At 44.6% G+C, this 25514-nt stretch overlaps 1 protein-coding gene across 4 annotated transcripts in view; it reads right to left on the minus strand.

The window, feature by feature from the left end:
* Positions 1–2571: 2571 nt before the first annotated feature.
* LOC132467953 (2-oxoglutarate dehydrogenase complex component E1-like) overlaps positions 2572–25514 on the minus strand; it is a 38185-nt gene continuing 15242 nt past the window's right edge. For 2 of the 4 annotated variants that reach the window (XM_060065544.1, XM_060065545.1), the window contains exons 4-24: positions 23402–23504; positions 18399–18449; positions 16680–16795; positions 15523–15677; positions 14125–14271; positions 13771–13861; positions 13387–13566; positions 13063–13191; positions 12709–12888; positions 12257–12409; positions 8417–8519; positions 8150–8278; positions 7884–8034; positions 6369–6496; positions 5674–5852; positions 5258–5329; positions 4897–5022; positions 4580–4652; positions 4313–4476; positions 3880–4034; positions 2572–3444 (exon numbers count right to left, since the gene is read on the minus strand). In XM_060065544.1, coding sequence (XP_059921527.1) covers positions 3324–3444; positions 3880–4034; positions 4313–4476; positions 4580–4652; positions 4897–5022; positions 5258–5329; positions 5674–5852; positions 6369–6496; positions 7884–8034; positions 8150–8278; positions 8417–8519; positions 12257–12409; positions 12709–12888; positions 13063–13191; positions 13387–13566; positions 13771–13861; positions 14125–14271; positions 15523–15677; positions 16680–16795; positions 18399–18449; positions 23402–23504 — 2706 coding nt within the window. In that variant the 3' untranslated portion in view covers positions 2572–3323. Of the gene's footprint in view, positions 3445–3879; positions 4035–4312; positions 4477–4579; positions 4653–4896; positions 5023–5257; positions 5330–5673; positions 5853–6368; positions 6497–7883; positions 8035–8149; positions 8279–8416; positions 8520–12256; positions 12410–12708; positions 12889–13062; positions 13192–13386; positions 13567–13770; positions 13862–14124; positions 14272–15522; positions 15678–16679; positions 16796–18398; positions 18450–23401; positions 23505–23896; positions 23991–25514 lie in introns of all 4 variants that reach the window. The other 2 variants (XM_060065546.1, XM_060065547.1) reach the window with 2 other exon arrangements.

Consider the following 25514-nt stretch of genomic DNA (forward strand, 5'->3'; position numbering starts at 1 on the left):
AAACATAAATAGTCATACATAAGGAGTACTATTTATGTATACATTCAAATAATCTATATATTAATCTATATTATTCTACTAATCAATTAATACAGGTGAAATGCGATACAATTTTTGTGCTATTGATAATATGGCCAAAATATGTATATTCTTGTGCTGAGTGTGTGTGTGTGTGTGTGAGAAAGGAAGATGAGGGAGAAAGTCCAGACATCACATGCTATAAGGCCCCCTATGCCATATCGTACACACACACAAACCGTGTTATATCATATTATTAACACTACACTCATACATACTTACTTACCATACAGTCTTTGATTTAGTCTCCTTACATAATCTCTCTTATCATACATGTGTACAACTTTTAACATAATTGAGCAAACATGTTGACTACTCCTGTGTATCATGACAGAGATCTGGACAGACACTAGGAGATTAGGAGCTGTGACCTGATCACTTTTTATAAGCCTTCCTATACACATAATGACATCATTATGCTAGTGGACATGAATATGGATCCAGTGATCAGCAGCCTATGTCAGCTACAGCCCGGCACACACGTGTGTATCCGTGTGTATTTGTGTGTATGGGCGTGCGCATGCATGCAAGTCTACCAGCCCGCCTAAATAGAACTGTGATCTGCAGATTGCTGTTGCCTTGGTAACTAAAGCTTACCCCCCCCCCCCCCCACACACACACACACACTCATACACAATATGCACATACACACACAAAAAACGACAAGAGCTCAAATTTACTAATTTTGAGTACATTTTTAATTGTGATGTGTTTGCGTGTGTTAGGCAACACACTACAAATCAGTTGTTGCCAATACATCCAGTGGGATGGTTTTTGCTGTATAGCGGTCAGACACTCTGTCTCCCCAACATACAACCACCTATCTGGTTGATTTTTATTGTATGGATAGAAATCTCATAAAAAAGATCCTTGATCCTATTAGGTCTCCGTCTCAGTCCCATTTTTTTTTTTTACTTGTGTCTCTGTCTCCTAATCCTATCTCACAACATCTCTCTCATGTCTGGACCTTGCATCTCTCTCGCCCACTCCAATGGTTTTACCATAGCTTTCGCTTTCTCTCTTACCCCAATATAAATATATTGCATAATTGCCAAATAAATACATTCAAATTTGTTCTATTACATCAATTTACAGTGGCTAACTGTATAATGTACAGATATAAGAGCATGTTCAAATTGATATTTAAATTAATCCCATGAATTTGTGTTTTAGAAGCGGTTTCCCTTTCTCTGTAGCTTTGTGGACATCACATGTCTGTCATGAAGTAACATCTTTCCACATTTCTCCCAAATAGAAATGTCACACAAATCACTTTCCTCAGGCGCCAGGCGGCCAGCAGTGTGTCACTGGGGATCAGCTTGGGGGAAATCATCTGGCTCACTAACTGCGATCTTGGACACAGAAGTCTTCTGTGATAAACTAACACAGATCTATTGGCCGCGTCAGGAACTGTATTTTAACAGCTAGCTATTGCAACAGTGGCTCACAAATAGGTTCACCTGAGGCCAACAACACGAAGCGTTTGCGTGTGCGCGTGTTGGAGGGGGACCCTACATTCACAGGGCAAACATGTGACCCAGAGTATAGCCAAGCCTTGTGCAACAAACGCACACAGGCCGATAGTAGTTTCCCTCAAGGCTCTGGTGATCCCCTGCGAGGAACCAAAGATCATTTCAAATTTACCATCAATGCTTTTAGACAGGGGTCGATGGAGCTTGGATGAAGAAACAATAGAAAAAGCATGAGATATGTGTGTGGGTGGTACTGGGTAACTGGAAACATGATATGTTGGAGAATTGTGTAGCAGTAACACTCAGATTTGGACAAGAAATCATAACTGCAGGGACATAGAATCCCATGTCGTGGTCCAGAGGCCGATTATGGATTCCCCACCGGGACTGATATTACCCTCGTTGACTCTGTAGGCCTAATTGCCTGGGTGCCCCCGTAGAGATATGTAGTCAGTCACTGTCAGTCACGCTGCGGAAGAAGGCTCGAGTCGTAGGCGGCTCGCGTCGCCATTACATTTCGCCGACATAGACAGCTTGATTCCTAAATGGAACTTCGGGAAGCAATGCGCTGCTCGATTGGACATTGACATATATTCAAAATTATTAACCGCAGCCTTTGGAAATTTTTCCGATTTGAACCTACCATGAATTTATAATAAGTATAAGTATACAACACCCCGATCCACCACGGGTGAGCGTTCTGATTTTCACTCCGCGCCTTATCCGTCCTGCTGCCCTGCGGCGGCCTCCAGCGGTAATATCAAGAATTACACGCGTAAATGTAGATTCAAGAAAGGTTTTAAATGCCATGCCATTGCCAGTCACATTATTTCCTTAAAATATCCCTCTTTGTTGTTGGATCCATGAAGGATCATACATGGTCAACAACAGTGGCAAATGGCTTCTCAAATATCGCAACAAATCAGTAAATTTACAGACCAGTGTAACCATTAATTGAAACGGGACAGAAAAAATTCCAGGTGGGATGACGTCAAAATAAATGCAGAAAGAGGACACCGAAGCCAGGAGATTTCCTTTAATGAAAGAAGCAACGTAACACAATATAGAGATAGATTTCCCCTTTTATGAAAATAAATAAATCATTTGACGTCTCACTCAAACCATTTCCTTTCTTCCTCTGGGTGGTTCCTGTATGAAGCAGAACCTTCCTTCAGTTGCAGAATTAAACTCAACTTATTTTTGGCACAAGATAAAAGCAAGACAGAAAGATGAGTGATGAGTAAAAAGAGAAGAGAGAAAGAAGTAGCAAAAATAACCAAGCCATAGATTTGGTTGTGTTTATCAAGACAACAATGTCGTCGTCAGCCCATTTTCTTGCTTCCAATCGAAATGCCGCTAGGCAAAAAAAACAACAACTACCTGTGGCCGGGGTGATCACTGTTTTAAAAAAAACACACACCCATTTCCAAAGAATTTAAATGCCTTTTTTTTTTTAACTCTGAAGGTTGTCGTGTGTTTTATTTCCAGACACCGCGTTGGAGGGAGAGGAGTGGTTCTGTTGTGAGTGATGACAATGATGAGTGACTGAGGAGTAAACAGATCAGGGATCAGGGAGCACAGCCAGTCCCCTGTGTGCGGACGGCAGGCTGAGAACCAAAATTACCCCGAAAACAAGCCGGCAGCACAAGATCTGAGCAGGGACGACAGGGGAGAGTAAAGCTGCTTATGACGCGCATGGAGGGAATGAGGGACGTGTAGAGGAGGAGGAGGAGGAGTTGGGGAAAGGTTTGGTGATCTAGACTAGGGGTGGGGTCACTGCTGATCTTTGAAAGCATCCAGGCCGAAGGCGGTGTCCAGGAAGCGACGCAGCTCCGTCAGGTGAGTGTTTTTGTTCCCGGTGGCCGGGGCGGCGGCCGGGTCTCTGCCAGCATACCTGGAGAGAGTGAGAGAGTGTGAGTCAGAGAGAGAGAGAGAGAGTCAGAGAGAGTGAGAGTCAGAGAGAGAGAGAGAGAGAGAGAGAGTGAGAGTCAGAGAGTGAGAGAGAGTCAGTTAGTGTGAGTGAATGTGCGAGTGCGAGAGCGAGAAAGTTACAGAGACAGAGAGGTGTCAGGAATCCGAAACCACGGCCATTGAGAAACATGGACAGAGATAGACGGAGGGGTAAGTTACATAAGGCCCTGCCTGATGGCTGCAGTTCTATAGTCGTCCATTTCATACCAAGGTAAGAAAATTAAGAAGGAAGATTTAAGAATTAGGAACAATAAATACTCCATGACATTCCAACTTTGAATGTATTGAGCTCAAATTGAATGCAACGTGTTTTTCCATCAGACTTGATGTGGTTGTAAGGTTCTATCGAGGGCATTACCAGACAGGCTTGGCGCGCTCAATGGTGGTCCTGATGCGGGGCTTGACGTAGTCATAGTAACCCTGGTTCTTGTGCTCCTCCTGGCACCAGACCAGGTCGGCGTTGGCGTACTTCTCAAACTCGGACCGGACCAAGTCGAAGGGGAACGGAGACAGCTGGAGACAGGGGAGTGGATTAGGGGTGTGTGAAAGTGTGTGTGAGTGATTGAGTGAGTGTGTTTGTAAGTGAGTTAGTGCGAGTGAGTGAGTGAGTAAGTGAGTCAGTGCCAGTGAGTAAGTGTGTGTGAGAGTTTGCGTGTGTGTGTGCGAACGTGTGTGTGCGAACGTGTGTGTGAGTGTGAGTGAGTGAGTGAGTGAGTGAGTGAGTGAGTGTGCGTGCGTGTGTTGCAAGTGTGTGTGAGTATGTAAGTGTGCGTGTGCTTGCGTGTGCGTACCTGCTCGATGCGGGCGATGGCCACGGTGTCCTCCATGCCGCGGGCCTTGCGCTCCTTGACCAGCTCGTAGTAGACCTTCCCCGTGCAGAAGATGACCCTCTTCACCCCCTGGGGGTTCCCTGCCGCGGCGCCCTCCTCAACGATGAGCCTCTTGAACTCGGTACCTGAGGGAGAGCGAGGATCACACCAATGATTTAATGACCCATCAACTCAACCATCGCCTACGCTCACGGAAGAGATCAGCGGTGTCATTGTGGCTGTGGTTACCAGGCAACATGTCGTCAAAGCTGGAGCGGGCGTCGGGGTGACGGAGGAGGGACTTGGGCGTGAATACAATCAGCTGGAGATGGAGGGACAGAGGTAGAAACATGAAGAGGAGAATGGGGGGGGGATCAGTTATTGTTCCTCCCAACAGGTAGAAGCTGTCTTTTGGTTTGACTGGTATAACAAGCCCTATCACAACTACCCCTTGTTTCTTTTGTTTATTTGATTTATAATTATATGCCACCTTAATTATGAGGCCGTCCCGTCTGGTCAGCTGTGTGTGTGTTTATGTGTCGGTGCGTGCGAGCGTGTCGCCTCACAGGTTTTCTGAAGGGAGCATGGATCTGTCTGCGGAGGACGTGGAAGAAGTTTGCAGGATTGGAACAGTTGACCACGATCCAGTTGCAGTCGAACAGCTGCCTCACTGCAAAGTCCTCTTTCATGGTCTGATGGAGGACACACAAAGACACACAGACATGTTACCACTAGTCCCCTGGTAACCCATGGTAACCTCAAGAGGGCAGGCGTCAGGAGGTCCTGTAGGACAGTGAAAACTATTCTTATCGCCGTGTGTGATTATTTGTGTGTTTCCAGGTGTGTGTGTGTGTGTGCGTGTGCATGCGTGCGTAGGTTTGTGCAGGTGTCTGCAGGTGTGTGTGTGTGTGTGTGTGTGTGTTTTACAGGCATGACATCAGGGTCATCGTTGCACATCTGCAGGAACCTCTCTGGACGGGCTGAAGAATGTTCCGGGCCCTAGAGGGAGAGCGAACGAGAGGAGAAAGAGAAAGAGAGAGAGAGTCAAGCAAAGAGGCATTGATGTCTCAACGTGCGTCTAATACAGCGTTTCTATAATCAATGTACAGTTCCAGTTAGGAGGCGGGTGGCTCTCTGTGGTTCGGTCCAACTGAAATTATCTGTTTGGTCCCGAGATTAAAAAAATTAAAGAACCCTAATTCCAACATAGATAAGAGTGTATTACATTACACAGACAGGCAATTGGGAGTGAAATGCTTGCCATTTCATGCCCAGCCTTTCATTCCATATCATGAGTCTGTGTCTGTGTCTGTGTCTGTGTCTGTGTGTGTGTCTGTGTGTACCATTCCCTCCATGCCGTGGGGCAGCAGCAGGACGATGCCGTTCTGCCTGACCCACTTGGCCTGGCCGGGGCAGATGAACTGGTCAATGATGCACTGGGCTGTGTTGTGGAAGTCCCCGAACTGGGCCTCCCACAGAACCAGGGCGTTGGGGCTGGCCATGGCGAAGCCCAGCTCAAAACCTGCACGCAAACACACAGACACACACATATTATTAACATGACAACAGATGTGTGTGTAGTGTACGTCTACTCGGCAGAGCTGCACCTCAGTTCCTTATCTCTGCTCTCCGTTCTGAATCCAGGATACACAGAAATCATTTGAGCTTCAGGCAACATGTTGATTGCTTTGATTCTGTTGACTAATGGATATTTAAGAAAAATAATCAAAATTGTAGACGGGGGGGCGCAGCCTCAGCTGTGGCTATTGAAGAGTCATGGCTCAGTAAGGAGTCTCTGGCCTAGTGTGTGTTTGAGCCTTTTGTTTCAGTTCACTATTTATTTTAGAGGAGCTCTGGTAGTCTTTGTTTTGTAGTTGAGGAGCTACTGCTGTGTGGTTGGCCCAGTAGTATCTTCTCCTTAGATCTCCTCACTTTCTGTTGGGAAAGCTGTATGCCTTTAATGATGGCATCCGTTTGTCCCTTTTGCAACATATGTCTCATTGTTTTGAGCCGGTGACCGTCAGTCAGTGAAACTCACCGAGGACTCCATACTCTGACAGACAGCTGTTGCACACGGTGTAGGGCGCCTGGTCTGGAGACATGTGGTTCATGGGGATACAGATCCTCTTGTCCACGTTCTGGTCATGGAGGACATGGTGCCGATGACTAGAGACAGAGACAGAGAGAGAGAGAGAGAGAGATTCAGAAACAACAGACGAGGTCCAAAGGACAACAAAGAACTGCAGCGCTCCGTAGAAAGCCTCACAGTGGTCAACCAATGGGGAACATTGCAGACGCTATGTCCCAGAGGTGGGGGTAAGTCACTCATGTGCAAGTCACATTCAAGTCTCAAGTCATAACCTTCAAGTCTCAAGCAAGTCCCAAGTCACTGTGGTGAGAATCAAGCAAGTCACAAGTCAAGTCATTGCTCAGGTCAAGCAAGTCACAAGTCAAGTCATACAAAAATCTGATGATCTAACCCAGTTTCCACATTTAAAAATCGGTAAAGAGAGTGGTTCATAAGTTGAGTTTTATTTCAACATTAACAATAAAAATGTCTTTAACATTAACAATAACTCAAACTATTCAAAACATTCCAAAACCATTATGTGAATAGGCCCAAAACTGAAGGCAGCTCTGTCCATCACAAATGTCCAGGTAGTGGTTCAACTGAATTTGGGGACTGGAACCCTCTCTTTTTTGCGGTATGCTGAGAACAGCCCAGTCGGACACTCTGGCTCTGACGGTGTAATTTTACTTGAAAATTACTTGAAATCCTTATCATAACCCATTTACAGCCACTGAGTTAGAAGTAGCCTACTAACATGAAAATTAAACAAGTATCTGTGGAACGTGCAGGGCTCGAAAAACTCCAGCCAATGATTTTCAGAACCACCGAGTGGCATTGGACAGTAAGTACGTCAATCAAACGGTCGTACAGCACTCCCCCTCCCCATCCCCCGCTACCCGCGAGTGACCCCTTCGTGCACGTGCACATACTCAAAGCTCGTGACCCAGAGCAAGCTTCTGTTTGTTGTTATCCTGCGGTAGCTACTGGAGCTAGCTAACTAGCTAATCCACATTTGGACCTAGCACTGTCTAGAAGACAACCCTAAACTCCAACCTAGCTAGCCTGGCTCACTCTCGCACATCTGTGTTCGCGCTCGTGCGTGATTGCGCGTCCATGTACTTGGAATGGGTGGAGTCAGAGTCAGCGTAGAAGGAGAGGGGGTAGGACCATTTGAGTTGTGTATTTCAAAATCTGCTGGCGTATCGCAAATCCCATATCCAACCTTTAATCTAACTTTTAAAAAGTCATTTCGAGTCATCTGTCTCAAGTCTAAGTCAAGTCTCAAGTCAAAGTCAAGTTGAGTCTTTTATCAGTGTTAGTCAAGCAAGTCTCAAGTCCTCAAATTTGCGACTCGAGTGACTCGAGTCAAGTCATGTGACTCGAGTCCCCCATGTCTGCTATGTCCATACTTTTTACAGTCCCAGGGGAACACCCTCTTCCTCTCTAGTGCACCACAATCATTCCTCTCTCTCTGGGGTGTACCTGAAGGTGCCTCGTTCCACATCCTGTCCAGAGAGTCTGACGTGGGTTCCCTCTCTGAGCAGGGAGCCAAAGGCCATGTACTCTCCCAGAGCCCAGTCCACGGTGCGGTTCTGCACCATCGTACCTCGACCCTTCAGGATGCGACTCAGACCTGAATCAAACAAATATACAACTCACTTTTCCATTGATGGTTATGCTATTATCTCATTAAATATTACAGTCATGTATGGGACCATACAGTATGTTTAAGTGAATGCAGTGCGTACCCCCGTGGATGGTGAAGTCGTCCACAGGCACGGAGGAGGCCACCTGTCCGATGTGGTTCAGGTCCTCTTCACTCAGGCCCGTTGAGGGACAGGTCATAGATTTAGGCTGGCCGTCCAACGTGAAGAAACCTACACACGCATACAGGAGACATGTATAGTTGGAAAAATTAGATGGCCATCCCATGAAGAGAAACCGCTGTGAGTGGATGGGTGTGGTGTGTGTGTATATGTGAGCGGGTGGGTGTGTGTTTGTGTGTGTGAATGTACCGGGCCAGGGAGAGTCCAGCCAGTGCTTGATGTGGAGAATCTTCTCGTCTTTGGAGCGTGTATAAGCCTCCTCACAGATCTTGTCATACTTTGCTATCTCCTCCTATAGACAGAGATCAAGAAATAAAGAACGATTGTATGTATTTTAATATTGATTATAATTCGTAATATATATATCTGGTGTGATTGTTTAGCACTAGTCCAGAAAGTTTGTTGAACCATTGTTGTTTAGAAAGTTTGATATTGAGGATCCACTTTAACTACCACAAAACAAATACCGATAATTCTGATGCTTAAAGTCTGTGTTGCAGGGTTAATTTTCCAACAAATTTGCGCAATTTGCTTGTTGGTAATAAACATTTAAACTGTTATCCATTGTATTTGATGTTGTTGGGTATCACCAAACTGAATGTAATACGAAAAAGGAGGTACTATTTCAACGGTTTGTGATTGATTCTCATTTCCCCCCACAATGCATTGCATGGCGTGACATTGGGGAGACACAGACCAAAACCTGCATTGAGACCCTTGAGAATAGAGACTAGTAAGAGAATGTTCAGCAGATTATAAAAAAAAATATATATATATATATATACATATACACACACATATATATATATACATATATATACACATACATATATACACACACACACATACACACACACAAACACACACACACACACACACACACACACACACACACACACACACACACACACACACACACACACACACACACACACACACACACACACACACACACACACACACACACACACACACACACACACACACACACACATATATATATATATATACACACACACACATATATATATATACATACATAAATATATTAGAGCTGTCAGTTAAACGCGTTATTAACGGCGTTAACGCAAACCAATTTTAACGGCGTCAATTTTTTTATCGCGCGATTAACGCAAATCTTTTTTTTTTTTTGGCTCAAAACAAAGAAGCAGTAGCCTGACTGCTATGTTCAAATGACATTTGTTCAAAGCAGTCGTTTAATTGCACTATAGGCTCTTTTTTTGTATTGTCCTGTTTTGATCAGTATATGCCAATGTTGTTATCAATAAAAAATCATTTGCACAAGGCAAGCCGATGCACTTCACCATGTTGATAAGAGAATTAAAATGAGAAGAATTAATGGGACAAAGAAATCAAGGGATATTTAGCATAGAAAACGAATTTGCGATTAATCGCGATTAATTGTGAGTTAACTATGACATTAATGCGATTAATCACGATTAAATATTTTAATCGCTTGACAGCTCTAATATATATATATATATATATATATACACACACATACATATACATACATATACACACATACATACATATATATATACACATCAGTGGCGGCTGGTAGTTTTTAAAGTGAGGGAGGAAGGACCGCGCGCTTGGTTGCCATTGGCCTGCTTGCACTGTTGGTGCATGGTGGCATAAGAATGTGAGACTCAAATTATTTCAGGGTGTTTTGTTGAACTACAAAATAGTATGGAGGGATAGTTATGTGAATAAATGATACAAAGCCACCAGTGGCATCACTGTAATTTGAAAGCTGGTGGGCAGCATGTCTTTGAAATGGACTACAAGGGCAGTAGGAAAGGATGCAAAGCCCAATTTTCAAATCAGGCCGACTCTTGATTTGTAAAAGTAAATAAAATAATCTGGGCCTATTTTTGCCCTCAATGACTGAAGTTATTGGTTGTAATTTAGGTATGTTTATTTTCAGTAACAATTGTTTTAAGAAAAGACTGACCAAAAGTGATGCCATTTAAAATGCATCATGTTCTGAATCATTCACCCTTTCCACACAATTTCCACAATATCAAACAGAACGGTAAGAGTAATAAACTAGTAAAAGAACGAGAACATTATTCTAGATTCAACCTGATCTATAGGCATGGTGCCTAGCAAGGAAAGTCGCATAGCAGCACCAACGTGAACTTGACACTAGTGGTGGCGTTTGGTTGCCCTATCAAGATTTTTTACATCAGGGAAACCAACAGAAACCCACGTTGGAGATTTCCCATTATTCATTAGCAAACAGAGCCAGCAATACAGTCGATTGCTACTAATGCTACCAGTAGCCATGAGTACCTCGCAAACCATGTAGCACCCACAACACCGACGTTGCCATTACTTTTGGTGATCTCGATTTTGCGAAGTGGTCTACCTTTTTCTTTGGTCGCTAACTTAGCACTGTAACTCAATGAACGGAATGCTTTGTGTAATTAAACATGAACAATGTCCTCTGTTTCCATTGTACACTTTATTCACAAATGTCAGAATCTCTTTATCCTTCAGATGATTTCACCTGCTTTGCGTCTCTTAGACTGAGCGGCAATGCAGGCAGAGCGGGTTTGTTTGTTATCGACAGCGTTGCCAGATTGGGTAAATTTTCCGCCCAATGATAATTTTCCCAGCCTAAAGAGGTTAAAAGTAGCCCAATTGGGTGGGAAATCTGCCCAATCTGGCAACACTGCTCACCAGCCAGGGATCCTGCTGATTGGTTCATAGCGCAACCCGACTAGATTTTTGCGCGAATCAGACGCCTGTAAGGTCACACCCACTCAGAGGAGGACTTTCCTCCTCTCTCCCATTGAAACCCATGTTATTCACTGGCCGCCAGCACTTTCTGGGAAATGAATGGGAGTCAACGGAGGCTGAGGGAGGACCTTCCTCCCTGAAGTAATTGTCAAAAGGCGATAGGGGGTGCTAATGTCCCTTTACCCAGGAAAACGAACATTATATATTCAAAGGCATTAAAGTAATCATATTTAAGGCCATTAATTCGTTATAGTAGTCTGGGCAATCTACATTTTTTATTCTCAACAATGTTAAGGAGGATCTTCCTCCCTCTCCTCAATGGAGAAGCCTCCACTGATATATATATATACATATATAAGAGGCTATTTTTTAAATCTTTGCAGTGCCTGAAAGTTGATGATAGAACTGATTGTTGTGCATAAGATGAGTGTGCGACTGTGCGTGTGTGTGACCTTTCCTGCTTTGAAAAAAAAGTGTTGTTATTGTATCTGCACTGCTTTTCATAGCTCCAGCGCTCGTTGCTGCGTTGCAAAAATGATAGCAACTCTCCACTTATTCTCCTCTCACCATGCATTTAATTGGCTTTGACCGCCATCAGTCCTCGGCAATTCCTAACGTGTGACAGGTTCGAAATTATACGGCTGTGGGCCATTATACATGTTATTTGTGGTTCTTGCCACCTCTTAGATGCCATAGTTCTAGTACTAGGCTGAGGCTTCCTTCCACCACGTATCCCCAACGTGTCGTCATCGCTGAAGGGCGTTAGAAAACACCCCTTACTATCAAAAACGTCAAAAACTGACTTTAACTTTATTTTGGAGACATTTTATAAATTATATACATATTTTGAGTGCTTCATGTACCCATTAATCGAAAGTGGTGGTTAACCTGCAATGCGGCCTTTAAGGCTACTCTGCAGTCCAAAAAAAATCCAATTATAATTAAATGCTTTCTCCGATTCGTGGCTTTGGATACAAATGTCGGACGAATAATATATGATACAAATATTTGTATAATATTAAGGCTAATATTTTTTTCACAGATTCAGCCCCAAAAAAAAGATTTAAAAGCTAACAAATCAAAAAAAGTAAACAACGTCCACTAGTGACGAAATGAGGGTTAGGTCAGGACAGTGAAGAACTCTTCTCCCTCTGGCGGACGGGGAATGAAACAACTGGTTGGCGGCTCATTTTCTATTTTTCTATTGGTTTTAATAAAAGCCAAAGGAATGAGCGTTATGTTATCCCTGGGAATACAGACCTCATACTCCTGCCTGGTGACAACTCCCTCTGCGATGAGCTTCTCTGCGTATTTGAGCAGAACTCCCTTCTGCTTCTTGATCTGCTTGTACATCAGAGGCTGGGTGAACATGGGCTCGTCCATCTCGTTGTGACCCATGCGCCTGTAACAAACCTACACACACACACACACACACACACACACACTATAAGTTAAGAGTACATACAAGCCTGTATCTGTGCATGTGAATTAGTGGTGTGTGCATGTGATTTTGTGGTGTGTGTGCATGTGATTTTGTGGTGTGTGTGCATGTGATTTTGTTGTGTGTGTAAATTAATGTGGCATGTGTACATGAATTTGTGGTGTGTGCGCATGTCGAATTGTGGTGTGTGTGCATGTGAATTTGTGGTGTTTGTGCATGTGAATTTGTGTTGCGTGTACAGCGTGTGGGTGAATTTGACGCGTGTTCTGACCAGGTCCACCACCACGTCCTTGTGGAAGGTGGCTCTCCACTCGGCCGCCACCTTGCAGACGTACATGACGGCCTCGGCATCGTCGGCGTTCACGTGGAAGATGGGGGCGTTGACCACGCGGGCCACGTCCGTGGGGTAGGGCGAGGAGCGCGCCACGCGGGGATCTGTGGTGAAACCAATCTACACACACACTCAAAGTGAGTACAACAGCACAAACACTGATCAAGTGACCAAGTGCTACTCTGGTTTTTGTACTTGCACACCTTGCACACTTGCACACAACTGTAAACCAAACAACCCAGGACTGAAAGATTCACTTAATCGTTTGTGTGTGTGAGTGTGCGTGTGCGTGACCTGGTTGTTGACCACCACGTGCACAGTTCCCTGCGTGGTGTAGGACGGCAGGTCAGACAGGACGAAGGTCTCGTACACAATACCCTGGCCAGCAAACGCTGCGTCTCCGTGCATGAGGATGGACATCACCTGCACATACAAAGGGTTTATTCAATTTATGAAATACAATTAGACTCAAATTAATCAATATTTTTAATCTATGAAGTCCACTTCTTCGCCCTTCACACATTGTGAAATGCTTAGCCCAAGGTTAACGTTGACCGTAGTGCCCTGGGCTAACCATAGCGGGGAAGCCACTCCTCCTCTCGTCTCCCTCTCTCTCACCCGGTTCCCCTCCGTGTCTCCGCAGTAGAACTGCTCCGCCTTGCACTTCCCCTGCACCACTGGGTCCACCGCCTCCAGATGTGAGGGGTTAGCCACCAGTGATAGGGTGATGTTCCGGTCCGTCACGCGGTTGATGCGCCGATGGTACATACCCAGGTGGTACTTGACATCACCTGAGCCCTGATGGACCAAGCACAAGAAACCAATTTCCCAAACAGCATTTCATGCTGCATGATACCAGCAAAAGTATTGACAATATCACAAGTACAGTAAGAACAGCATTATAACAGCTGTATTACAATCATAGCAGTTGGACTACTGTACCGAAGAAGATTAACAATATTAAGAGTACGTCCTAATTGCGTTATTTCGTAGCATTGGTACCTCATCAGCAGCCTCCATTTTAGAGTCAAACTGGCAGAAGATCTGCTCCAGCTCTTTACGGATCACGTTGGCCAACACATTCAGACGACCCCTGGATACGCAGAAAGAGCAGCACACACTTCCACATCAGCGGTAGCCAGACCAGCAGGTGTTGCCGTTGGACGAGTTTGCACTAGCTCGTTTGGAGACGGGGCATTGTACATCATATCATCATGGCTAACCTCTTAGCTAGCCAACCTTGGGTTTAAGTATCTTTGCGTGTCTGTGTGTGTGTGTGTGTGTGTGTGTGTGTGTGTGTGTGTGTGTGTGTGTGTGTGTGTGTGTGTGTGTGTGTGCCTGTGCCTGAGTGTGTACCTATGGGGCATCCCCAGGATGACGTTCTCCACTCCGTAAGCAGATGAATTGTCGATGAGGGTTTTGAGAGCAGGGATCAGAGACTCACAGCCTTCCAGACCAAAGCGCTTCTCCGAAGACCACTTCCTCTGGAGGAACTCTTCAAACCTACACACAGCAATACACAAACTCAACAACATATTGAACATAGACACACAAAATATCCTTTTGGTGCTTAATTTGCAGGAATAAGGGGAAATTGCATAAATTATCGTGATTCAATGGTAAATATTATTCATTCAAGTCAAGTTTTTTTTTTTTCTGGTTCTACATTGGGTTAATACTAGTAAACACCAAGGCCCCGTCCACACAGGCGAAAACAATCTTTTCCCCTCTGTTTTCCTTTGATGAGTTTCAGGAATATCCTGAACCCGGATGTACCAGCGTCATCGAAGTATTAAGGATTAGGAGGGATGACACTAATTTCCTACCGTCCCTCTCCAGGAACACTGACTTTCTGGCCAAGACCTGAGTTGGCGTTTGCCTTCCCCACCACTTCCTGAGCCATACCGACCTTGACCTGTCTTCAAGTGTACAGCCCAAGTAAATGACAGATGTTTTACATGTACATGGTGCTAGTTGTAGTTAGCTGGCTCTACATGAGGCATGTTGTAGTTATCTGATTGTATCTGGTGCTAGTTGTAGTTATCTGGTTGTACCTGGTGCTAGTTGTAGTTATCTGGTTGTACCTGGTGCTAGTTGTAGTTAGCTGGTTGTACCTGGTGCTAGTTGTAGTTATCTGGTTGTACCTGGTGCTAGTTGTAGTTAGCTGGCTCTACCTGGTGCTCGTTATAGTTAGCTGGTTGTACCTGCTGCTCGTTATAGTTATCTGGTTGTACCTGGTGCTAGTTGTAGTTAGCTGGCTCTACCTGGTGCTCGTTATAGTTAGCTGGTTGTACCTGCTGCTCGTTATAGTTATCTGGTTGTACCTGGTGCTAGTTGTAGTTAGCTGGCTCTACATGGGGCTAGTTGTAGTTAGCTGGCTCTACATGGGGCTAGTTGTAGTTAGCTGGCTCTACCTGGTGCTCGTTGTGGTTAGCTGGCTCTACCTGGTGCTCGTTGTGGTTAGCTGGCTCTACCTGGTGCTAGTTGTGGTTAGCTGGCTCTACCTGGTGCTAGTTGTGGTTAGCTGGCTCTACCTGGTGCTTGTTGTGGTTAGCTGGCTCTACCTGGTGCTAGTTGTGGTTAGCTGGCTCTACCTGGTGCTAGTTGTGGTTAGCTGGCTCTACCTGGTGCTCGTTGTGGTTAGCTGGCTCTACCTGGTGCTCGTTGTGGTTAGCTGGCTCTACCTGGTGCTCGTTGTGGTTAGCTGGCTCTACCTGGTGCTAGTTGTGGTTAGCTGGTACCAGTTGGTCCTACCTGGTGGAGCGGACCGTGCGGGCCAGCAGGGTCCTCTTCTCCTCAGGAGTGAACTGCATGATGCCCGGGGTCTCAAACTTCTGGCGGATCCACTGGCACTGCTCCAGGTCGTTGATGAACATGAACTCCACGCCGATGTGCTGGCAGTATGCCATCTAGGGGACACACACATTGAACCGGTTAATTACACCAGCTTTATTAAATAAGACGACCCAACACCGTTTTTGGTCACTACCGTTTATTAGAATTTTAGAGTTAAGTTAAATAAGGCATTTGTATGCTTTATCATAGATTGAGGTAGAGTGGAAGGTAGGGGAGCAGAGGGGAGGACAAGCAGCAAAGGACCACGGGCAGGAATAAAACCTGAGCTGCTGCGATCAGGACCAAGCCTCTACGCGCTCTTTCTGGTGAGCCAGTGGGGCGCTACCAGTTAAATCATAATTTGACGAAATCTTGTTGCAAAATAGTGACATCCTTCAAGGAACAGAAACGTTTGGGAAAACCCAAGTTCTGGTCTGCACAATGGGCGCTTTGTGCTCCATCATGAGGGCATAGATAGGTGTTGCAGCCCAGAGACGTGTACCGCCCCATTGTGGAGGCGCTGATGGAGCCGCCTTGAACACACTGTGGTTGGCGATGGCCGTTGCCCGTTGGCACCATGCATGGTTTCTTTCCGTTTTTTTCAGCAGCCGGTCGCAGTACAGAGACACTGCATTGTTGAGGCACATTTTTGAAGCAAATGGATGGCTGAAAGGGAAACCAAACCTCTTGACCACGCCTTTAGAAAGGCTTTCAGGTATTTCCTCTTTCGGGATCCGTTAACACCCTTTAAATTTCAAGCGTGACACCTCAACGCTTAACCAGCAGGTGCCCAGGTTACCCCAGCCAATAAGAAGTACAAAGTGCATCCAATGCTATGAGTTGAACCCAGAAGGGGAGGCATCTGAAGCAACTAATGTACGAGTGGTGCTGGGGTTTGGATCTCCATTAAGTCCCCCTAACGCCACTTCGCCGGCTGGCAGTCCCTATTTGCTGCTCTGATAGCAAGTAGAGATACCGATAGTGGTTTTATCTTGTGACAAAAATGTGGGTTCATCATATCCTGTGAAGTCCAATCTCAGTGTGTGCGTACAGGTGTGTTCGGTGTTGCTGTGTACCTCCAGACGTTGTATGATGTCCTTCAGCGGGAGGGCGGTCTCAGAGCCACCGATGAATGTGGTGGTGGGCAGACGGAACACCTTGTCCAGGTCAGACTCATTCAGACCATAGAAACCTACATATCCCATAATGCATCGGGAGGGAGGGAGGGAGGGGGATGGAAAAGACATTGAAAATGCAGAGAATGCAAGCGGGAGCACAAACAACGCAAACACACACATACACACATACACACACAGACACACACCAGTTGTAGCAATCATGATGGAAGTCGTTTTTGGAGATCATGAACAGTAATAGCTATAATAGACATCATTGTGGTGACATGATAGTCATAATTTATATATATATATATATATATATATATATATATATATATACATTATACATTCAATAATTTTGAATTTCCCTGAAGGAGCATTCCCAAGGGATCAATAAAGTGTCTATCTATCTATCTATCTAATTGCCATTGTTATTCTATGTATGCAGAATAGCAATGTGCAACTGCAGTGGGCCCTCCACGGTCCATCAGTGCAGGGACCCTGTGACCTGGTTTATATTCACCTGAACCTTGGGCTTGGTTCTTCCGTTAGTGAGCGGATGGAAGAGGCCATGCCGAGTTAGAGCACCACTGGGATTATGAGGGATTAAAGATAATCTGATTTAAAGAAAACTCCAAACTGATCAGGAGATTAGTGGAGGAGAAAGAGAGGGGAGAGAAGAGCAGGGCAAAGGCACAAGAGAAGGCCGCCACTGACTCAGGCAATGCGAGCCACCAAGGGAGTACCGGTAGACCTAAACTCCGATTAGCAGCTAGCAGGAGCGCGCGCGCACGTGCGCGTGCGTGTGTGTGTGTGTGTCGGGGGGGGGGGGGGTTTGACTGAAGGAATCAGTATAAGAGCTGGTGCGTTCTGAACCGGAACCCGGACCACCGCGACACCAAATAATACATGTCCGATTACATCAAGCGGGAGATGGTAAAAACTGATCCTGGCAAGCCAATCAGATGACAGAGACGCTCATCTGCCGACAACAGACTACAAAAAGCCAAGTGTCTCTCGTTCTTTCACCTTTTTATTTTATTTTTTTTTAAGACCAAGGCTGCGGCCAACAGATGGAATGCAACATGTACAGCCAACAGAACAGAATGTTCCACGAGACTAAAAACACCATTATATTAGAGATACAAGGTCACCCCATCTTAACATAAACTCAAATGTTATCTACTGGGATGCGCCACACACACACACACACACACACACACACACACACACACACACACACACACACACACACACACACACACACACACACACACACACACACACACCTTCTGTATTCACCTTTAAACAGACAGTAGCAAACACATGACTATCAATGGCAAATATTGCTGTACAGGTTTAAGTTCCTCTCTTGCTAAGCTGCAGCGAAAGGTCCAGTCGGGTGGAAGGACATCGCTCGAGGATGGATCCAGATAAGACAGAAATGGAGAGTCTCCACAAACTACTACTGAAACCCTTCCACCACATCTGTGTTGTGACAACATCTCTCAGCAGCAGCAACCAGAGTAAACTGCTGATTAACTCCGACAACATGTTGGAACCCGTCTCCCACCCATAGTGCTCCGGGGCTCCTGGGAGCAGCAGCTGTGGGCTATCGCCAGTGAAAGCCGATTCCCTTGTGCCCCACGTTTTGTGAGCACTTGTTTGTTTGCATACCTCCTACCTCCACCGTTAGAAATCCCCGCTTGTCCTTGAACACAGCCAGGTCTGGGTGAGGGAAGACCAGCAGGGTGAGTGGGCAGCAGTGAGGAAGAGACCAGGAAACTATTAGTGACCTACCACCAGCCGCCCATCTCAGGAGAGCACACCAAAAGTACACAGTCGGCGTCGTTGCAGAGGCCACGCCGGCAGCAATTTTTTAAGCCACAGCTTAGCACACATCAGCCCTGGTTGCCACTTGCCGCCGCCCCCCCCCCCCCCCCCCCCCTCCCCCACACACACACACACACACACACAGCCTGCTCAGGTACTAGAGACCCAAGAGGGAGGGGGTCCTGGTGTTGTTCAACACTATCGGGATGTCGAATGATGCTGGTTATCACTGCAGAAGCCATTCAACCCAACAGAAGGAGTTCTGAAGGGGATTCAGCACAGGTGACCTTCATGTCCGGAACATTGTCGTCATGTGTGGCACGTGAGAAAACTCCCGGGGTGTAGCAGCATTAAATAGCACCGCTTCCCCCACACACTGTGCTTTTTCCGCGGCACATTTTACAATTCACCCATCGACAAGCTTTTAATGAGGCAACACCCCCCCCCCCCCGCCCCCCCCGACACCAAACAAGAGAGGACGGGATTTCTAGCACAAGGCTGCTGTACCTTGGAACAATTAACAGCATATACAGGGGGAGTTGTTTTACAGGTACGTGATCGTTCCAGACAGAACTGGTCTCTCGTAAGGCAGAAGGAAATAAGGGCGTTTATTACGCCCCCGAGCCTCAAAGGGGGGCAATGCTCATTTCGTGCACGTATGGATTTGGGCTTATCGTTGCAAATATGAACTGCAGGTCACCGGTGTGAAATGCTGATGGATGCAGTAAAACAGGCGTTCTCACCAAGCGGCACAAGCGAGGACTAGGTCCTAGAGGGTCTGGCTGAAGGGGCCAACATCTACCGCTACGCGTCCACGCTACCATGACGCGTTAAATTGCTGAACATCGTATTAACGCTCCGTTCAGGTCAAGTCACTCTGGTTGTGATACGTTAGCATTGTGCACACTTGTTTTAAAAGACTGAGCATCTGCAGTTCCTTCATGCTGCCATTATCTGCGTGTGTCACTAGAGGGCCAGAGATGGGATGGGGAGTTGGTGGGTCCTTGAGCCGAGCCCAGGGCCTTATTTGGGAACCTGTGGTCAAAGTGTCCTACTTAAAGCTAGGTAAGGCAATTTGTTTTAGGAGCGTTTTTGATCATATTTGTTGAAATTGTCTAGCCGCCACGCTGGCAATCATTAAAACGTCACTCTCCCGTGTACTCACTGCGCATGACTGGAGTCTTATACATACCTATTGCTGAAGTTAGTCATGTGTTTTGGGGGAGTGGTTTTGGAGGGAGGATGTTTTGGTTTGGATACTTTATAAATCTAGCTTATTCTGCCTGGCTTCTCCAAATTGCCTACCCTAGCTTCAAACTTGTTTCTATAAGCAAGCAAGAAGCAATGCCAACTGGTTGCTATGGCAATGTGCTCAACTGGGCATGGACTGGAACTGCTGGGAAAGCTTGACAAAGCCTTTCGCCTCTTCTGTATCCTTCTGTGACGCTTCGTTGTATTGCACGTTCCGTGATTGTTGTAGATTCCAAAGACACATTCCCTAGGTTTCTATGAAATGGAATAAGGCGCCGCCCCAACTTGCAAACTTAATGGCCGATACATTGATACGAAAAGAGTTGCGTTTTGTCTGGTTTATTAGCATACAGATTTCCCAACGTAGCAGAATAAAAAAAGGCCATAACGGCAAAAAGCAACCAAAGGGGGGGCTTTCACACCTGAAAAATTTGGTCCATTGTATCCTAAATTGCCTCAGACACATGCTTTGTTTAACATCGTTTTGACTTATATCCTACATAGCTTCATGTGCAGCTTGTTGAAACAATGACAACCGACTCAAAGCAAAGGAAATCAACAACAAAGATGCAATAGTAGTACTTCTTTCTTAAAGGGAAACTTCACCCATTTCCATTAAGCTTTGTATCGTTAGAAACCCACTCATATTTTTGAATGGTCGTGCATCATTCCCTGATTTTCTGGAGAGATCCGTATCGATCTCCAACACTTCCTGTTTAAGATGACGCAAAATGACGATTTTTGCGTAGAAGTAAATAGGAAGTGTACTGTACGTCCACACCAGGAGCTCACAAAGTTTCGCTGCGAATTTTTCTGTTCGCTTTGGTCGCTCAAGTCGCTCATGACGTACAATTCAATTATGCAGACGCATTTAAAGGAGCCGTATGCGTTTAGTAGGCCCTACAGACAGCCATATCAAATAGTGAACTCTCCCATACACCTTGGCCATATTGCCGAGACGGTTTTGCTTGTTCGATAAAGTGCTTCGACAACAAGTAGGACAGTGATTCCCCCCAATATAAAAAAAAATCCTAAAATGTAGGCTAATTACAACCGAGAACAAAAAACCCTGCGTGCTGTAGTAGTTGAAATATGTTTCACTGATCTGGATCTGCAAATCATGATCTGCACTCATTCGTCGCATTCAAAACACATGGCTAATTTGCATACGTGCACAGGACTGGTTGGCTCCGCAAGGCAAATAATGGAACATATCTATCTATCTAGGTCTTTCTGTCTATCTATCTATCAACGCGTGTCTAGTTTTAATGTGATGTATTGTGTGTATGTCCAGTCAGACTTGTTCTGTGTGGTCTTGTAGGCTACTGTCCTGTGTGGGCCGAACCACCTAAATGGATTCCCGACGATTTGTGTCGTTTGGTATTAATAAAGACTTGACTAGGCTATCTATCTAGACTATTTAATTAACAATTATTCACCTCAGGCTCCGTGAATAGTGGGGAATAGAGGGATAAAAGACAAGAGATATATCCCTTGTCATTTATCCCTCGTCTTGTCGATTAGTTTGTTTATGTGACGATTTCAACAACTTTTTTGGTTTTGTTTAAAGCATGCTACACGCGATTGGTTGGTTAGATTGGTGGCATGTAGAGCAAATTAAAATGAGTCCCGCTTAAATACGAACGTTCTAGATGTAGCCTATAAATACTCCCGCTTATCATCACTTGATATCCAAACCACTATGGCGTTTCGATCTCTGAACTGAAAAAGGGTGGGTTCGTACAACACCGGGTGCCCAGTTACAGCCACGATTAATACTTCAGCCGACATTTTGTTCAGTGAGTGAATAAAGGTAGGTAGGAACCAAAGTGCCTGCCGATGTTCCCTGGGATCCACGCAAGCGAAGAGCGTCTACATTCCGATTGGCTGTCAGTGTTTGGCCGCTGAAGCGAATAATAGTCATTTGCATAAAGTTAAAAAGTTTCGTGGTGCATGGTGGGAGTTGTCCACAAGCGCCAAAAAGTCACTTTCTGCCTTCTCTCTGTCAAGATGGCACCAAATTAGAATTTTATTTTATTATTCGACTACATATAGGACCCAATTTCAATACATTTTCATGCCTCCACCGGTGAAATGCTCCTTTAAACACATTCCTCACTCCGTCATGGCTCTGTCGGCCTGCCGACCTTGAAACAACATGTAGCAGAGTAGCTCGAAACAAACTGGTGGAGAAGGTTTTTACACATTGTCTTCACATTGGGAAGATCCATTCTCACTGAATTTTTGACCAGAAATCCCTTTGGCAGTCGACGCCAGAGATCACCAATGCCGAACAATAAATTAAACATAAATTGAACAACGCAGGACTCTACTAGAGTCAGGTGTGAAAGCTCCCCAACTAGGATCTGATAAACTGAATATAATAGGAAGTCAGTGAGGACCTTGCAACAGCGCAGTAGAACATAACAACCGGTGTATCAAGGTGCACTGTTGAGCAGAACTAGGCTAGATATTCCTGTTCATGCTCAAGTTTATCCTTTAGTCATACCCATCAAAGTCATGCATCAATCTAATGCACAAAGCGTTGCACGAATATTCCTTTTAGTTCCGCTTGCTGTTTGTAAAGTGTGGTTTCTTATTCCAAGTGTGGGAAAGTATGTCGCTAAAGTTGGAAAGGATGTTTTTACTTGCTTAAATGGAACAGTCCTACACTGCCATATTCCCCCAAAATGTTTCCATCAAAGAAGCTTCATAGCGACAGTGCTTCAGTGCAATTAAAAGATGTTGACCAATGATCTAATCAAACCCAATGCAGAAAACTCGAGGCCAGACCCCAAACACAGCCACAATAATAAATCAGCTAAAAAAAAAGCCAAGACAAGTTTTGATAATTCTCTGGAAGCTATGGTGATCTAGTTTTTGGCCAAACAGTAGTTTGCCACCAAAAGATGTTAAAATGCTTGATTCATGTCAAGCATTCATCAGATACTATCTGAGCTGACAAGAGGCTCATCTGATATTTGTTGGTTTGACATTGAACTTGTCTATGGGACAGTTCATTAGGCACTAGATGTATTCTTCTGACATGAAATGAACACAGCCTTAGGTCAAGACTAAGATGGATGACCAAGGGAAAGTCTACAATAGATAGCTGCTGCAAACGGACTCAAGCATCTTCTATAGGGGACAGACAAGACCTGGCTCAAATAAAAATCTGAAATCATCTCATGTATAAATATATACCCCCTCAAATAAATTCATATTTATCTTTTTTCCATTCCTTACATTTCCATGTTTTATCTGTCAAGCCTTAATCTACATATCTTTATAGTCGGGTGGCCAGCATGAAAGGCTGGCACAGGGTTAAAGACATGATGATCCTGGGTTAATCTGTCCGACCTCCAGTACTTCAACAGTCAAGAGACTTTCCCAACTGGGCTACTCAATGTTTCATGAAAATGAGAATTAAGTCATGTGATCACACTGATAGGACGTTTTGGCAATTCAAGCTGTCCAACCAATGGCATTGTTATATATGAGCTTGGTGTAAACGCTCTCTCGTTACATGAGATGACTTCAGGTCATTATGGGGCCCGGCCCGGAGGCGTGCTGAGCTAAAGGCGTTGACCGCTCACCCAGCTTGTCCGACGAAGTGATAATGTCAGTAGGAACATGCGAGTCCAGATCAGCGTCCATGATGCCCAGAGGGTCCAACTGGGCCACATGGTGCCCTCGGATCTGCAGGAAGTGACAACAGCACAGACGCACCCGGGGACAGGAAGTGTGGATGGGGAGGCGGAGTGAAAGAACAAGAGGAAGAGTCCGATAACCAGAGAGGAGGAAAAAGAAGAGAGAAGGAGGGAGGGGAGAAAGAAGAGAGGGAGGGAGGGGAGATAGTGGTAGGGGGAGGTGTGAGAGGTTTAGAAGGTTAAAGAAAAGGCAAACGCAGGAGGGAGGGGGGGGAAGCGGGTGAATATAAACACGCAAGTGGACCACACGGAAAAAAGATAAGAAAACCAGGAACAGGAGGGAGAGATGGAAGAACACAACAGGGGAGAAAGAGAAAGAGAGGACAAGAGAGGGTGGGAGGGAGAAGCAGTATTAACACGGGGTCATGGGAGGGCTCTCACCCACGTCCATGATCTCTGAACAGGCGGGGACATCCTCAAAATTCACAGAGTTGATTCCTAATGGATCCAGGTGGGCATTATGGTGACCCATCACCTGGGTGATTGTTAATATTCAGTCAATAATCATGAATCAATAGTAGGAACTATCCAAAATACATACATACCGAGGAACCCGTCAAAGCACAATAATAATAATACATATAAGAGTTATAATCATTAGTGTAATTCTAATTACGGCTTACCAGAACATATTACGTAACATAAAATATAACATGTGATTTAAGAAGTATATAACTACGCAGTCTGCTACACAATATAATAGCGTACAATTTTGTCACGTTTTATATCAATCGTTAATAATCCAATAATAACCAATATATGAAGAGCTCTTTTCCAAAACGCTATAAATTCATTTGAATAGTTTTCAGGAAAATGACATTTTCTACCTAGAACGACATATTTTTTTAATATTCAATTGATCCTATTAAAATGGTTTGTTGGCCCAGTCTGAACATGTTGAACAATGATTTTTAAATCAAACAACAATATTGTTCATTATAAATGAAAAGTAATTTTTTTTTTTTTCCAAAACACTATAAATCCATTTTTTTTCTTTTTTTTTTTTTTAACTGTAAATTAGGGATGCACGATATATCGGCAGTGATATCGTTATCGGCCGATGTTGGTCATTTTTTAACATATCGGCATCGGCCCGATAAGTAAAACTGGTCCGATATTAACAGCCAATATTTATTTCCGTCTAGTTGCCGTTGTGTGTGTTTTTTGCCCATGCGCAGCTTGTTTGGTCATGTGACATTGTCAGTGATGCAGCCAGAGACTCACTGAGAGGCAGTACAGCAGTGTTTGTCACCTTAACTGAAAATAATCAATGTCGGCAGTTTGGATGTTTTTTATGGTCTCAAATGAAGGTACTCGAATTGCAATATGCAGTACTTGCAAAGCCGAAGTAATGCGCGGAGGATGCAGTGTCAAATTATTATATACATTATCGTAGCGAAATACAGTTTCTGTTGTGTTTTATTTGGCGTTCCATAATCCCATTGAAACGGAAACCGGAACCGGATATGTCTATATTTGGTTGTAGTCTTTTCGCTCGGTTCTCCGGATCAACAGTAGGGCTAGAACCGAGTGAAAAGACTACAAGCAACCTCCCTTGATATATTTGATTTAGCCTATTTCACAGATTTGAGTTGAAATTGACTTAAACTTGAAACACTTTTTGTAATTTATGTGAATTTAAGTGTCTGGTTACCATGAATATTGGCAAATTTGATTTAAGTTGTAAAACCTTGTCAAGATATTTTGATTTGTGATCGTTATTGTGATTTATGATCCAAACTTTTTCATAGATGCAAGTTGTAAAAGTAGCCTAAAACTAACACTGTTATTAACTTGTGTTTGTTATGGATGCCCTGTAACTTGTTGAAGAAACAATGTATTTCAAAGTTTTGGTAAATAAAGAAAGAAATAACTTTTTCATATTCACAGTGTTTACATGTTCTTCAGTATACAAAATCATCATAGAAACTTGTTTTTATACCAATATCGATATCGGTAAATATCGGTTATCGGCCGTAACAGCAATTTTAATATCGGA

The sequence above is a fragment of the Gadus macrocephalus genome, chromosome 11, assembly GCF_031168955.1.
Source record: "Gadus macrocephalus chromosome 11, ASM3116895v1".
NCBI classification, from domain to species: domain Eukaryota; kingdom Metazoa; phylum Chordata; class Actinopteri; order Gadiformes; family Gadidae; genus Gadus; species Gadus macrocephalus.